Source organism: Elaeis guineensis, chromosome 2, assembly GCF_000442705.2.
Source record: "Elaeis guineensis isolate ETL-2024a chromosome 2, EG11, whole genome shotgun sequence".
Lineage (NCBI taxonomy): Eukaryota > Viridiplantae > Streptophyta > Magnoliopsida > Arecales > Arecaceae > Elaeis > Elaeis guineensis.
Window position 1 is genome coordinate 7,572,977 of NC_025994.2, and position 13,087 is coordinate 7,586,063.

Here is a 13,087-nt window from a genome sequence, read left to right on the forward strand (position 1 = left end):
CAAAGTTATAAAATGAGATCCAAGTTAACCAGACTGAAAAGGACTGGATTAGGCCTGAATCATTGAACAATATGAAGGATTTGTGCACCTGTCTGCATGTTCAGGTTGGTGAGAGTGCAAGATGTTCGATTAGCTTTCCATTTGCTGAGACATTTAGGATCGAAGAGGAAGTAGAGGTCTTGGATAACTCAAACTTCATCGATGATAAAGGCGACATGGAGGGTGTTTTACAGGTCTCCATCTTGACCTCATAGGAGATGAAGGACAAGTGCAGGTAGCGGCTGAGAAGAAGATGTTTTCAGAGGCTTACGCAAATGAATAGGAGAATAGGGTGAGGGAGTGGCTAGAATGACTATTTTATACCTAAAAAACTGAGAGGAGGAGGTGGGTGAGAAGGATGACAGGAGAAAAGATAAGGAAATTTACAAACAGAAAGAAGAACCAAAGAAATAGAAAGGAATCAAAATGAGGAGGGAGGATGTAAATAGACCTAGTCATTATGTAAAGTTGGGATGTTGGCAATAGGATTTGAATTTCATAAATACTTCTTACCTTTACCATTAATGATCATTCATGATAATGTGAAATGCAAGAAGAATTTAAGTCCCATGATCTGGTCCTTGGGTAAAAATGACAGAATTTAAGATTTTCTGGTAGGATTTGAATCCCATACATGAGAAATGCGAGTAGGATAATTCCACCAGGCATACCTGTGGGATAGTCCCCTGGTAAATAAATGATATAGAATTCAAGCTCCATAAGAAAAATCAGAAACATGAGCATCAAAACAGCCAACAACCGGCACTCCAATAAAAAGGGCTTTTGGCAACAAATTGCTAGTATCATTTGTTATTTTATGCAGTTCTTCTTCTTTTTTCCTTTTTTATTCTAGTTTAAATGCTACTACACCACAATAATATTTTGTTGTTAATGTCAAATTTAGATAGGCCCAGCCCAAAGCCTAACTAAAATGAATATCATTTAGGCCCGAGGCCTGGTGCATGATCAGCTCAGATCCAGAGAGAATAGGGAAAAAAGGATAAGTGGATACCATGAATGGAGGTGAAAGAACTAGGCTGGGAGAAAGATCTCAGGGAGCACCATGCCTATCTATACTTAATGCAGATGAGTATACTTTGTACATGGAAGAGCAAGAAAAAGAAAAAAGAATATGCCTTCAACAAAATGAATTGAAAATGGCAATGCTGCCATCTTAGGAACTCAATCAAATATTGGTAAAACAAATGTAAATACTGCACTTTAAGCCAAAATCACAAACGAATTAGAATTCTGTTCTAAATCATCTAATAGTTGTCAATTATTTCAGTATCTAAGTAGAGACTGGCATGTCAAGTAATGAATGTGATATGCCAATCTAATTAACTGGCTAAAAGGACTCTCACTATTGGTAGGTGTATTCCCATTGTTTCCTAAACTGAGTGCCACATATTTTAACTGAAATGGGAGTAGCTATTACAATGTGGAAGTTATAGCAGTATTGAGATTGATTAACTACGATACAGTGTAGAGCTTCATGTACCAATTATTTCTATGCAAAATATCATGGAGTTTAGATTTTAATGTTTCCTTTCCCTTTGATTCCTGTCTAAATCTGTCATCTCCACCAATTTGTCTATAATCCAGATTTCTATCAGAAAATCGGACTTCTCTTTTGCGAGGTAGACCACGTTCTGCCTAGGCCAAGTATGAAGGGCAGCCCTGAGATTGAAGACCTTAGTGGCCCACAAAGCACATTAATTTGAAGAAAGGGATGGGGAGAACCATGTAGACCTAACAAAGTCATGGAAACCTGACACCTACAACTAAAAATTTTCAAATCTAACAAGATGTTAGTAGATAGCTTGTTGGTCAAAGGAAGGATTGGCCATGGCTTTAAGAGTGGACATGGGGAAGATGAAATCAATAGAGAGATGACTCCCTCATTTATCTCATTCAAAGGACTTAGAATCAATCAGTTGGTGATACATATTAAGAATCAAAAATTAATCATCATATTTAGCTTTTTTTTGTGCTTGTATAGGACAATGGCATTGATTGGATCTCCATGATTTGCAATCAGAATTATGTGAAAATCAGATCTGTCTCATATCACTGAAAGCTGCTGAGCTCTACGAAAGCCATGAATAGCATAGCAAAACGACCATATGGACAAAATGCCCAATCATAACAAGCCAAAGACTGCAAAACCTTTATTCACCTGTATAATTTGACACAATGACCATAGATCTGAAATCAGAACATATCCTTGTAAACAAACCGATCCAGTAGATTGTTTTCCTTTTTTGCTAAACCCTTCTAGCAGATTTCCGAATCCTAGTATCTAGCAGTTTCTCACAAATTTATCTCCACAATCAAATAAAGTTTTGAAGAAGTTCCCACAGCATGTCATATTACAAGAGCTATATTTAGCAGTATGAAGTTATAGAATACCCCGTGGCCGGCACCATCACAAAAATTCAACGAATAGCTCACATCATGGCTGGGAAGAGCTCCCTCTATGCTGATGGTTATCAACCGGTGGGTTCACAACGGAAATGTCGAAGCTGTTTTGCTCTGCTTCAGGGGTGACCTCCCTTACATCAGCTATCCTTGCATCTGTTGACTGGATATCACTCCACTCAGCATCACCAATAGAATGGATTTCAACTCCATCTACTGCCAATCGGACTACATTATTCCCAGGAACTGACCCTGAATCACATAAGCAAGCTTTATCGACATCATCCTCTGACAAGTCTACATGCTTTGTCATGGAAAGAGTGTCATCAGCACCAGAGCATGACTCGGATCTCTCTTCAACGACCTGCTTAGTGTTGCCCTGTTGTCTGATAAGAAAAAGAAATGTATTATTTTCAAATTTCTAACATCTGATTGTAAAAACATTAGGACTGAGCGTCAATATTCAAGCAAAAGCATAATCGATAACCGGTGGTCAGAAACTGTGTTTCTAATCTCATAAAGATGCCAGCTGAACTTTGGCTTGCATATTCCAACGCTTAAACAAGACGGGTTGCAATTTGATGTCTCACATGAATGTCCGGTTGGTACACAACAAGAACCATCAGTAGCTAAAGATAACATGGTTAATATCCCATGATGCCATGAAGCATTGGAGTCTTTACATACAAATTGATCCCCAAGATGGCTGCGTTTCAATCAGCATCAAGTATTTTTCGGTTAATTTTATGATACCACGCACTGACTATTCTTTGCCAGAATGTTCTGCTCATCTTGCAGACATGGTGCTTCTAACTGTTACCAGCCAACCCTCACTAGCTCTTCTACGTGGAGTTTGAGCTATAAATTGCACATAATTTGTGGTCACAGCAGCGTCTTTGGAACTACACACAACAGTGTGATGGTAAATATGGAGTCTGCATAAAGGGAAGAATTGATATTTCCCTGAAGTGACTGGGCTCTATGATATTGTGTTTTTCAGCACATACAAATTTTTTTTTTTTTTTTCATTCTTTCTGTATTTTCATTCCAAAGTTTATACTAAACTTTCTGAAAAACTCCATGGCTTTCCAGATGAAATAGCAGTACCAATTCCAACACAATACTTTTAAAACAAATTCATTACACGACATGCAAATGCTCATCTGAACTCTCACAGTTTTTCTTGATTTGATTGTTGTAGAAGTTAAACAACATAGCAAGTAATATCTGTGAAGGAGTTGTCTGAAATTGCACTTGACAGTAGATGTACATCTTGATGGGAACAAATGGCCAAAACAATCTGAAGCTACACCTAGATCCGCAAGATAAAGCTAGTCAGTAATAATAAAGGTTTTAAAACTTGATTTCATTTTTAGTTTCAGTCCCCTAGGTACTTTCGGTTTCCGAAGTTTTCGTAGCTTTGCTCCGACTATTAGAGTTCCAGTCACAAAAGCCAAAAACTAAAAGCATAAAACAATCAAGTTATTTTGATTATTTTATGTCATTTATTGTATTTTAAGTCAGAGAATCATAAACTTATATAGTTTGGGCAGCCGTGTGATGACATTAAAAATTTACCAAAGTTTAACGCATTAATCATATCATATGACTGTGCTAATCCATTGAACAAACTACCAAATATCACGACCATACATAAACTAACAAAACGAGTAAACAAGAGCATAAAATTAATTACATCTCTCCCTCTCTCCCCAAAATAATGAAAGCTCCTAGATATGCACATACATCTTTACTTCTATATACTTCATTGTTGTTTGCAACTTAAAAAAAAAACACACAAGCCAGGCCAAAAGAGAGCAAGAACACAATAAGATTGCATCTTACCCACTGTAATAACAAAGGCAACACAAAAGCAACATTCATTGGATCATTAGAACCTTAGATAAGTGTGTTCTTGAATTATATTAATGAATTATAGAAAGTGTTATAATATTTACATGTGAAAGGAAACTATAAAATAAAAGGACAGTTTCAGTCAGTTTTGGTCAAAACTGACCAAAACCAAAAATTGCAGTCAGTTTTGGATCAGTCAGGTCTAAACCTATCCATTTCGACCAAAAATTATCTATTTTGGCCAAAATTTTAAACCATGGTTATAATGTTCTAGTACTTGATCTCTCAAGTTAATCAAACTTGGAAATTTGGAATATGTAATGTGAAATCTTAGCATTGGTACAAAATGATCCAGAAGAATAGTTATCTTTTTGTTTTTCTTCCATAGTTACTTTAGATTTTGAGGAATGAAAATAGTTAAATTTTTATAAATAGACAGTGCACCAAAAACTGGCAATCATGGAACCACTAAAAATGAATAGAAGAACATTACTCAATACAATAAATTGCACACAACTGTTTAGATCGTATGAGTAACATGCATGGAATGCATATGAAACAATGGAAAATACAAAACCATCATTGAACCATAAGTGTTCAATGCAGCTATGCTTTTACATGCATGTATCTGAAAGTTAGATGTTCAATGCCACCTGGAGTAGCTTGAATGAACTACAAAAGTTACACGTTTGACAGGTTGTCAGTATATGCTCTTTTATTCTTCCAATAAATTTCCAGAAGGCAACCAATTGAAGTTCATATTTCGATTCTGTATATGAATCGCTTGGCAAGGTGCTGTACTTGTTAGGTGAGAATTCTCAATAATTGTGCATGTTCAGCTTTATGCTTTCATAGAACTTGTTTTGGATCCAACCCTTCCCCTTAATAGTTAATTCTCCGTTTCTTGCTAGATATCAAATTACAGATTTTAAAAAAACTTATGCAAACATAAAAACAAAACACAGGCTATAAGATTCATTTTATGAACCTTACTTTGCCAATTTTGCCTATCCAAAAACATATTATTTGAAAAATGAAAGTATTAAAGGCCTGAATATATCTACATGAATAAAAAATGCAAACTGAACTACAAGGAATGAAGCAGAGGGAAAAGGTCAGAAACTGAACCTCTGGGCTTGTGATTGCAAGATATTCACAAGTGCTAGGAGGTCTTCTTTTTCTTTCGCAGTGGCTACTGCTTTTTCTGCAGCATCCTTTGTTCGAGCCTCAGCATCTGCCTCTGCAACCCTGGCCCTTTCTTCAGCTCTAAGAACAGCTGCTTCTAATATCACAGCACGTTCTCTAGCTTTTGCAAGCTCAGAACGCCATAGTTGTGCCTCCTGAAGAGCTGAGTCCCTCTGCTTCAGCAATATCTCTCGTTCTCTGCTCAGGGCCAACACCTTTTCTTCAGATTCCCTCAACTGTTAACAGACATATATTAGCATCAAACTAAAGCCTCTTGTACAGATGTCTCATCAGACAGAATATCTAGAGCTGTAAACAAATAAATAAATAAAAGTCTAAGGATGGAAACTTGACAAGAACTGTAAGTTACGAAGTCAGGAATCATCTATGCTGCTGTTTATCTTGAACTCCAATACAACACCCAACTCTATAACCAGCAGGGTGTCATGCCTTTTCGTGTTTTTTTTTTTTTTTTACCCAAGTTATCCTTTTAACAGAGGTTGTACTATAAGTTATTCCTGTTTTATTAAATGAAATCTCATTCCTTTTTTACTCTTATCTCTCTCTTTAACAGTCTTGCAGAGGTTATTCAAGGTAAAGACAAACTCAGAAGAAAAGAATTGAAAATACAAAAAAGAAGGGTGTTGCAAATGTTCGTTCAGCAATTTAGTCTGTTCAAGAAAAAAAAAATCTAAGCAAGACAAGTTTTGATGACAATAAAGAGTCCCTTAATACTTTATAAATCCCTGTTGCTTAATGCTGTTCATTGCTATTTGCTTTATTTAACACCTCAAGGGACATGTAGTTCTTACTTGTGATTTATCAATAAAAGCTTCTGAGTTATTGCTTTGAAGGTTTGACTTGGGTAGCTCCAATTTAACAAATCAGTGGTTTGAAATGCGGGCAAAATCAAAAACATTTTTCAAGATGTTTTGGAGATGAACTTTCTGAAAATCAGAAATCGACACAATCACATGTTGCCATCATGTTTTAGTTCTATCTTAATTCTGGGGTCCCTTTGGGAAGATAGTATCATTAAACATCATTCTTACCAGAGAGAAAAAACAAGAACACTATTCTGCATGGATAAAGACATGGGAATGAAATTCATGTGGTTACCAAATAGAAGGATTTGGCAAGCGCAAGAAAAGAAAAAGATTTGGATCATCTGCAAAAAAGTAATTGAATTTATTCAAAAGCATAATATACACAAAGTGATACTGTGTTCGTATAGAAAAGAGATGATTTTACCAAAGGAAGTTGAAAATATATTGCTATATTTTACAGGTTATTGGATTTGTTCTTCAATTTACTATTGCCACATTATTGATATGCACATCTACACAGGACAACACACATCATTGTTTTAAGCTAATAAGAACTTTCCATTAAAACCCCACCTATGATAGCTGAAAAGTATTTGTCACCTTAAGCATGGATGACTCTAGTTGCTTCTCTGCTTCCTTGTTTAGGTGCTCTATTTCTGCACATGCAAGTCTTCTCTCGTCATCCATTGCATGTGCTGCAGAAGCAGCAGCTTCCGCAGCCTCAGCTGTCTCTGTTAATTTATCTGCTATTTCTTTTATTGTGGAATCTCTAGCACGAAGGTCCTTAGCTAACTGCTGCAGTTCCTCGTCTTTCACTCGGAGAGTCTCCTGTAGAATACAAATAGAATGCAGCAACATAAACATCAACCACATTTACTCACAATCTAAAAGTATCCTTAAATGTAGTCCACCTGTTACCAATAGCACTAAATTGTGTCTATAGCAAAATGAACAGAACTAGATAAGCAATCAGGAAAATTCCACATACACACAGTATATCATGAGAGATTAGTGATTATTTCAGATGCAAAAGACTGTAAATGTAAATAAACCAGTAAACAAGTTTCTAGTTAACATCTACTCCCCCTTTCGAAACAAGCAGCAGCCAGAAACTAATAAAAAATTTCAACAGAAGCCAACCTAACAGAAAGAACAACTATGACAGGGCAAACAATTATTTATTGACTCAGAAACATCTCCCAGCAAGCATATTAACCTCAGATAGCTCACTTGGCAGAAGCACAAAAGCTCCCAAGTATGAATTGGTCAAGTGCCAAGCTGTAAATTAATAATGACACTATTTTTAACAAATTGTGTAACTCAAAATATTAGATTCCTTTCATGGAGAAGATCCTAACTCCATCAGACAGAATCAATTGCACCATTCAGATGATCAACCGATAACCGCTTCAGGAGGGAATACATATAGGAAGCCAACTTATATACAACAATGTAGAAGATCCTAACTCCATCAGACAGAATCAATTGGACCAATCAGATGATCAACCAATAATGCTGCTTCAAGTGGGAATATATATAGGAAGCCAACTTATATACAACCAGGGCTTTTGTTGATTATGAAGAAACTAATAATTGTGAAGAACTGTGGATTGGGAACAGACTAAAGAATTTGTCTTCAATTTCTCTGAAAGGGGACAAGAAAACAAAGACAAACTTCCAGGTCAACATGATAGAGTTTGAACAACTATAGAGGAGCCACTTGTTGGTCGCAAAGGCAGAATCCCATATACCCTGATCAACTCCTCAAAGCTGACCCGAAAACAATCGTATTTATAACTGACAAATCACATCCAGAAGATTTACAGATACTTTTTTCAATCTTTTTTGGGCAGTAATTTATCTTAAGGACTATGTCCACCATTAGAAAGCTTTTAAATTTTCATAACAGTGTTATCTTAAATATCTCTTTCCTCTTTCTAGCCCATTTATCACAAAACCCTAGCCCTTTTTTGTTGAAGGACCTCTCAGATCTTCAGTAACATGTCGATACCATCTTGAATTGTTGAACTTTTTATCTGAAGATTGTGCAATTCATATGCTTCTGATAAAGTCTCATTTCAGGCAACTATTACACATGGTTATATAATTTACCTAGCTCAGCATTCTTTATGTTGTTCATCTTCAACATAGACCCTCTTGAATATACAATATGACGTGATCCATAAGCAATCTTTGTCCAATTACTCCTTGAAAATTTCCTTTTGTCCCAAAAGCATGAAGCAATGACCCAATACCCTGATTGCACCTCTTTATCTGCTTTAGCACATCATTCTGTTGGGTATTATGTCACCTATTTACATTTTATGATAAATAAATTAGGTCACGGAAGGGTACCTATTGGTCATCTTTATTTTTTGGAGCTTCAGATTCCTTCCTATATTCAGTAAAATTGCAGTCACTAATCTTATTAATTCAACTCAATATTAGTCCCTTCTCTTCTGAAATGTTCCTCCATGAAAATATATCAGCAGTCAGGACATGGTATAACTCTCTCTCTTCTACAATCAGTAGTCAGTCTCATGTCAACTCGCACCTTTTCCATTTGCAAACTACAGAAGTTAACTGGACTGCAGGCGCAGCTGCTTATACCACCAGCTAGGCTATCGACTCATATAGTGATCACATTTATTAAATCTATCACTAGCCTGTCATCCCATATGATCATTGACAAGTCAATATTATAACATAACAGCTAGCAAAAAGCAAACAAAAACTCTCCTGTTGGCGACGTAAGAACACCAGAAGAATATATGTTGTTATGGATTATGGTCACAAGCTGATATTGCAAATTAAGGCATTCAAATTCCAGCAGTATATGTGCATCAGGAATACTGTTCATTGTCTGTTTCTTAACCAAATAAAAGAAGATTAGTGATAAACATTTAAGATACCTGGTTATAAACCACCATAAAGAAAAGATGAATAATAACAAGGTGTACCTTCATAATTGTCAGATCATCCAGATGATCTTCATTTGGCTTATTTGTCATCAAGCCCAGAGCTGCTCTCATAGATATCTTCATCGCTGCTTCTATTTCTTTGGAGGCTTCCATTGCAGTTGAGTTGGCAGCTGCAACTGCAGTGGCCACTGTACCTAATTTTGCAGAGCCATTCCCACTCAATGAATTAACTGCCTCTTTATGTGCCCGTAGAACCAACTGAGTTGCACTGGTCATTTTGGGGTGGAGGGGGAGGGGAAAGAAAAGAAAAAATCGCAGTCTGAGATATTACAAATAAACATAACAATTGAATGCTAAAGAAATATTTGACTAATAAAAGCTCTTTGACAATTAAATCATGTCAAAAGTTAACTTCTTGACAAAAATAATATACTCAACCTGAGAATAACATGTTAATATTTAAATATACACAAAGGAGGAAAAGATTTTATGAATAGAGCAAGGTTTCAAATCCCATGAGATGGGGCCATCCCAATTTTTCTATGAAACGGGACAAATCATCCCACCCTATCTGAACACCAAGGATTGGAGATGTCCCAAGAGGTGTTGATCGGGATGCTAGGGTGATGAGGGGATGGTCCTTTCCCAACACTTGGGATGGTACGCCGGCCCAACATCTCACAAGACGTCCCACCAGGATTGAAATCATGAACAAGAGAGCTACGAGTTCATCAAGTTATGGATGAGATACAACAAAAAAAGACCAAGCTGAATAGGCAATTCATAAATGATACTTACCACTAGGCATTTTGCGTACAGGCTTCTAAATCTTAAATACTAAGCACCAAGTATTGACACCAAGATATAATGCAGTTTAGAAAATTATGTGGTATAAGGCTTTGCTAATGTAAACAGTCTAAGAATCAAGTAGAGAAATAGAAAAGACTGGCATAGTGCAAAGTTGTAGCTCCACAAGCTTACTGTAAAGTGGATACCCAAGCTCTTGCAGCGCCAGGGGTTTCTGCACAAAGGAAGTACTCCTTCTTCTGTGGAGTTGCAATATCTAGAGGGTTAGTTAAGAAACCCAAGAAATGTGCAAATAACTGGCATCAGTAATACCCAGAAAAATATTGGGTAGAGCTTAAGGAACACTAGAAGCAGATAATACTTTTCTATGTACTCAATCAAGATCAGAGCAAATGGATACAAAAACAGCAGCCATCATATTTTGGCAGCCCACTGCAACAAGCAAAACAAGAATCATTAAAAGCTTTCGCATGTATGCAATATATTATCAAATGATGAGTGCATATATAGTCTTACTGGAAGTTCACAGGGGATACAGTAATTGTACTATTTGAATCAAATATGATAGTTCCCTTGACAACTGTCTCATTTCTCCGAATCCTAAGCCAATAAAATGATAAATTAGAGAGATATTGTGCTGACATAAATAGGGTTTTAAAGTAGAAGCTTTTCTGAAACATGCCAAGATAACATACTTGTATTCCATTTTTCCAGTTGTTGGGTCCAGGATCACCCATCTCTCATTCCATTTCCGTAGCTGTTAAATATATGAGAAGAAATACTGTCACCACTTGCAATGATTCTACTTTAAGATAAACCACGCACAATGGAGGTCATCCATAGTGCACTTCCAAAACCACCAAATTTGATGATCATATTGTAGCAACAGGTAAAATAGAATTGCAAATTAACTACATTTAGAAGTACCAACTAAGCAAATTTGGCAAAAGCTTGTCTAGACCACACTAGTCAACCAACATTTTTGGACAGATATTTTTAAGGAACCAAAAATTTATGATGTTTGCATGCCAGCTCCATTTATTTGGGATAGGCCTTACAAATCCTTCTTTCATTTGCATCTTTATCAGGATTATTGCCTTTCAGTTACATGATGTGAACAATGTCACCAAGTCAGTTACTTTTATGAACTGGTAATAATCCTAGTCTCTTCTGCATCTTTTCAAAATATAAGAGATGAGTTCCATTTATCATTATTGGCATATTGATTTTCATCAAAGTTAATCATGCCATCTGTTCAAGTAAATTACCAGACAAAAACAAGTAAATCTAATCATGATTGCTCATGACTCACAATATTTCAAGGAAAAGAACAATTTCCAGCTTTGAATCCTCAACAGAGGGGAGAGAGAACAGAGATAGAGGCAAAGATAGATAGATAGAGGGAGGAAGGGAGGAAGGGAGGAAGGGAGGGAGAGGGATGGAAGAAGGAAGGAGTTGCCTTCAGTCAATCAGAACAAGCTATGATGCAGTTGCCACTAAAGCAGTGTTTTATACATCACAAAACTAAAGCAGTGTTTTATATATCACAAAGCATGATTCCGTCACAGCATATAGATGTGTCGCCCATGTAACAACACGTCTAAGACCCCTACTTGACACCATCAGACATTTGTGTTTCTGTTAATATAGTATAGTTGGCCAAAGAACATCATTAACTGGTGGAAAAGACCACAAATTGTTCAGCAATTGTCTCTGAGTAAATATTTTAAGAGTATTTTACATTTTGAACAAAAGAATTTTTGAGTCACATATGTCATGCAATACATCAGTAATGATGGTACTTATTCATCAAAATAATAAACTTCATCAATTTCTCATGCAACAGGAAATGATCGAACAAGTATCATTTTAACCAGTCTAAGTTATCCCTATCACAAGAATGCAGTAAAAGAACAAGGAAACCTCTGTTGAATGTGTCATAAATGATATACACCTAAGTACTACATAGTTCCAAGTCAATTCAGTTTCAGAATCGACTCATGTTTACCCTCCTCGACTCACCCTCTTGTAGAGCATGTTGTAATTGTTGATGATGCACATAAAAGCCTCTTCTTAAAGTTTATAAGATACAATTATCAAAACGCAACGCACCAGACAATCATCACTCCATAGGTCAATTCCATGATTCTAGTTCTTGCATCACTGCCTCTTTTACTTCCTATGTGCTTGAATTGATCTGTCTAAGATTCAAACCTAGATGCATGGATGAATGCAATGCAACTACTTATTCGAATGGTATTCAAATCCCCTTAAAAGCCACAAATCAAGTAATAATTCCAGGAAAAATCCAACTTTTAGAGCAAAAAAGAGCACAATGAAGGAATTATTACTCTAAATCAAATAAATAATCAGAGATCGGAGCCCACACCGTTTCAGATCGCTTAAGAAGCGGGCCCTGAAGCAGATACCTCCCAGAGCCCGACGTCAGCTGCCGCTTGATCTTCTCCAAGCTGCGCTCCGTGTCTCCCACCCTCTAGAATCACCAGAAAACACCCCAAAAGATTCATTTTTTACTTATTCAAACCGGATCCGACGAGCCACAAAGAACCCCTAATTACCGATAGAAAACCCTGGGATCCGGAGAAAGCCTACCGCGGGGGTCCCATTGGAGGCCATCGGCGAGGAGAAACCAGAAAGCGTAGGGTGCGAGGGAAGAGAATTAGGGTTTTGGGTGGAATTTTCTCTTCCCGGAATCGATGGGGCGACGGCTTTGGCGCTGGAGCTGTTAGGTCGGCTGCACGAGGAACAGCCGGTGCCGTTAATGTCCAAGAAAATTTTTAATTCGATTATATTCTATAATCTATTGGATTGTTTAGAACTGATGGCGTTTCCTAAATCGAGATGGACAACAACAAGCGCGTTATGAGGATTGTTCTGGTGTCTTTTCAGATTTGTTTTCTGAAAAAACATGGATTTATCCTAGCCGTTGGTTGACGGTGGTTATAATAGGAAATTTACCTTAATCGGCATCACCGCCTCCTCTCAACCCAACTACTCGCATCCATCATCCCC

At 36.9% G+C, this 13,087-nt stretch overlaps 1 protein-coding gene across 1 annotated transcript; it reads right to left on the minus strand.

Moving 5' to 3' along the window:
- Window positions 1–2,185: 2,185 nt before the first annotated feature.
- Window positions 2,186–12,883, minus strand: LOC105060548 (uncharacterized). The gene is made up of 10 exons (XM_010944317.4): window positions 12,668–12,883; window positions 12,444–12,548; window positions 10,750–10,811; window positions 10,571–10,654; window positions 10,455–10,486; window positions 10,229–10,310; window positions 9,287–9,515; window positions 6,927–7,154; window positions 5,443–5,735; window positions 2,186–2,846 (listed from the first exon to the last, which is right to left on the minus strand). Exons 1-10 carry the CDS (start codon window positions 12,689–12,691, stop codon window positions 2,495–2,497), a joined length of 1,491 nt encoding a protein of 496 aa, XP_010942619.1. The 5' UTR covers window positions 12,692–12,883; the 3' UTR covers window positions 2,186–2,494.
- Between the last annotated feature and the right edge of the window lie 204 nt (window positions 12,884–13,087).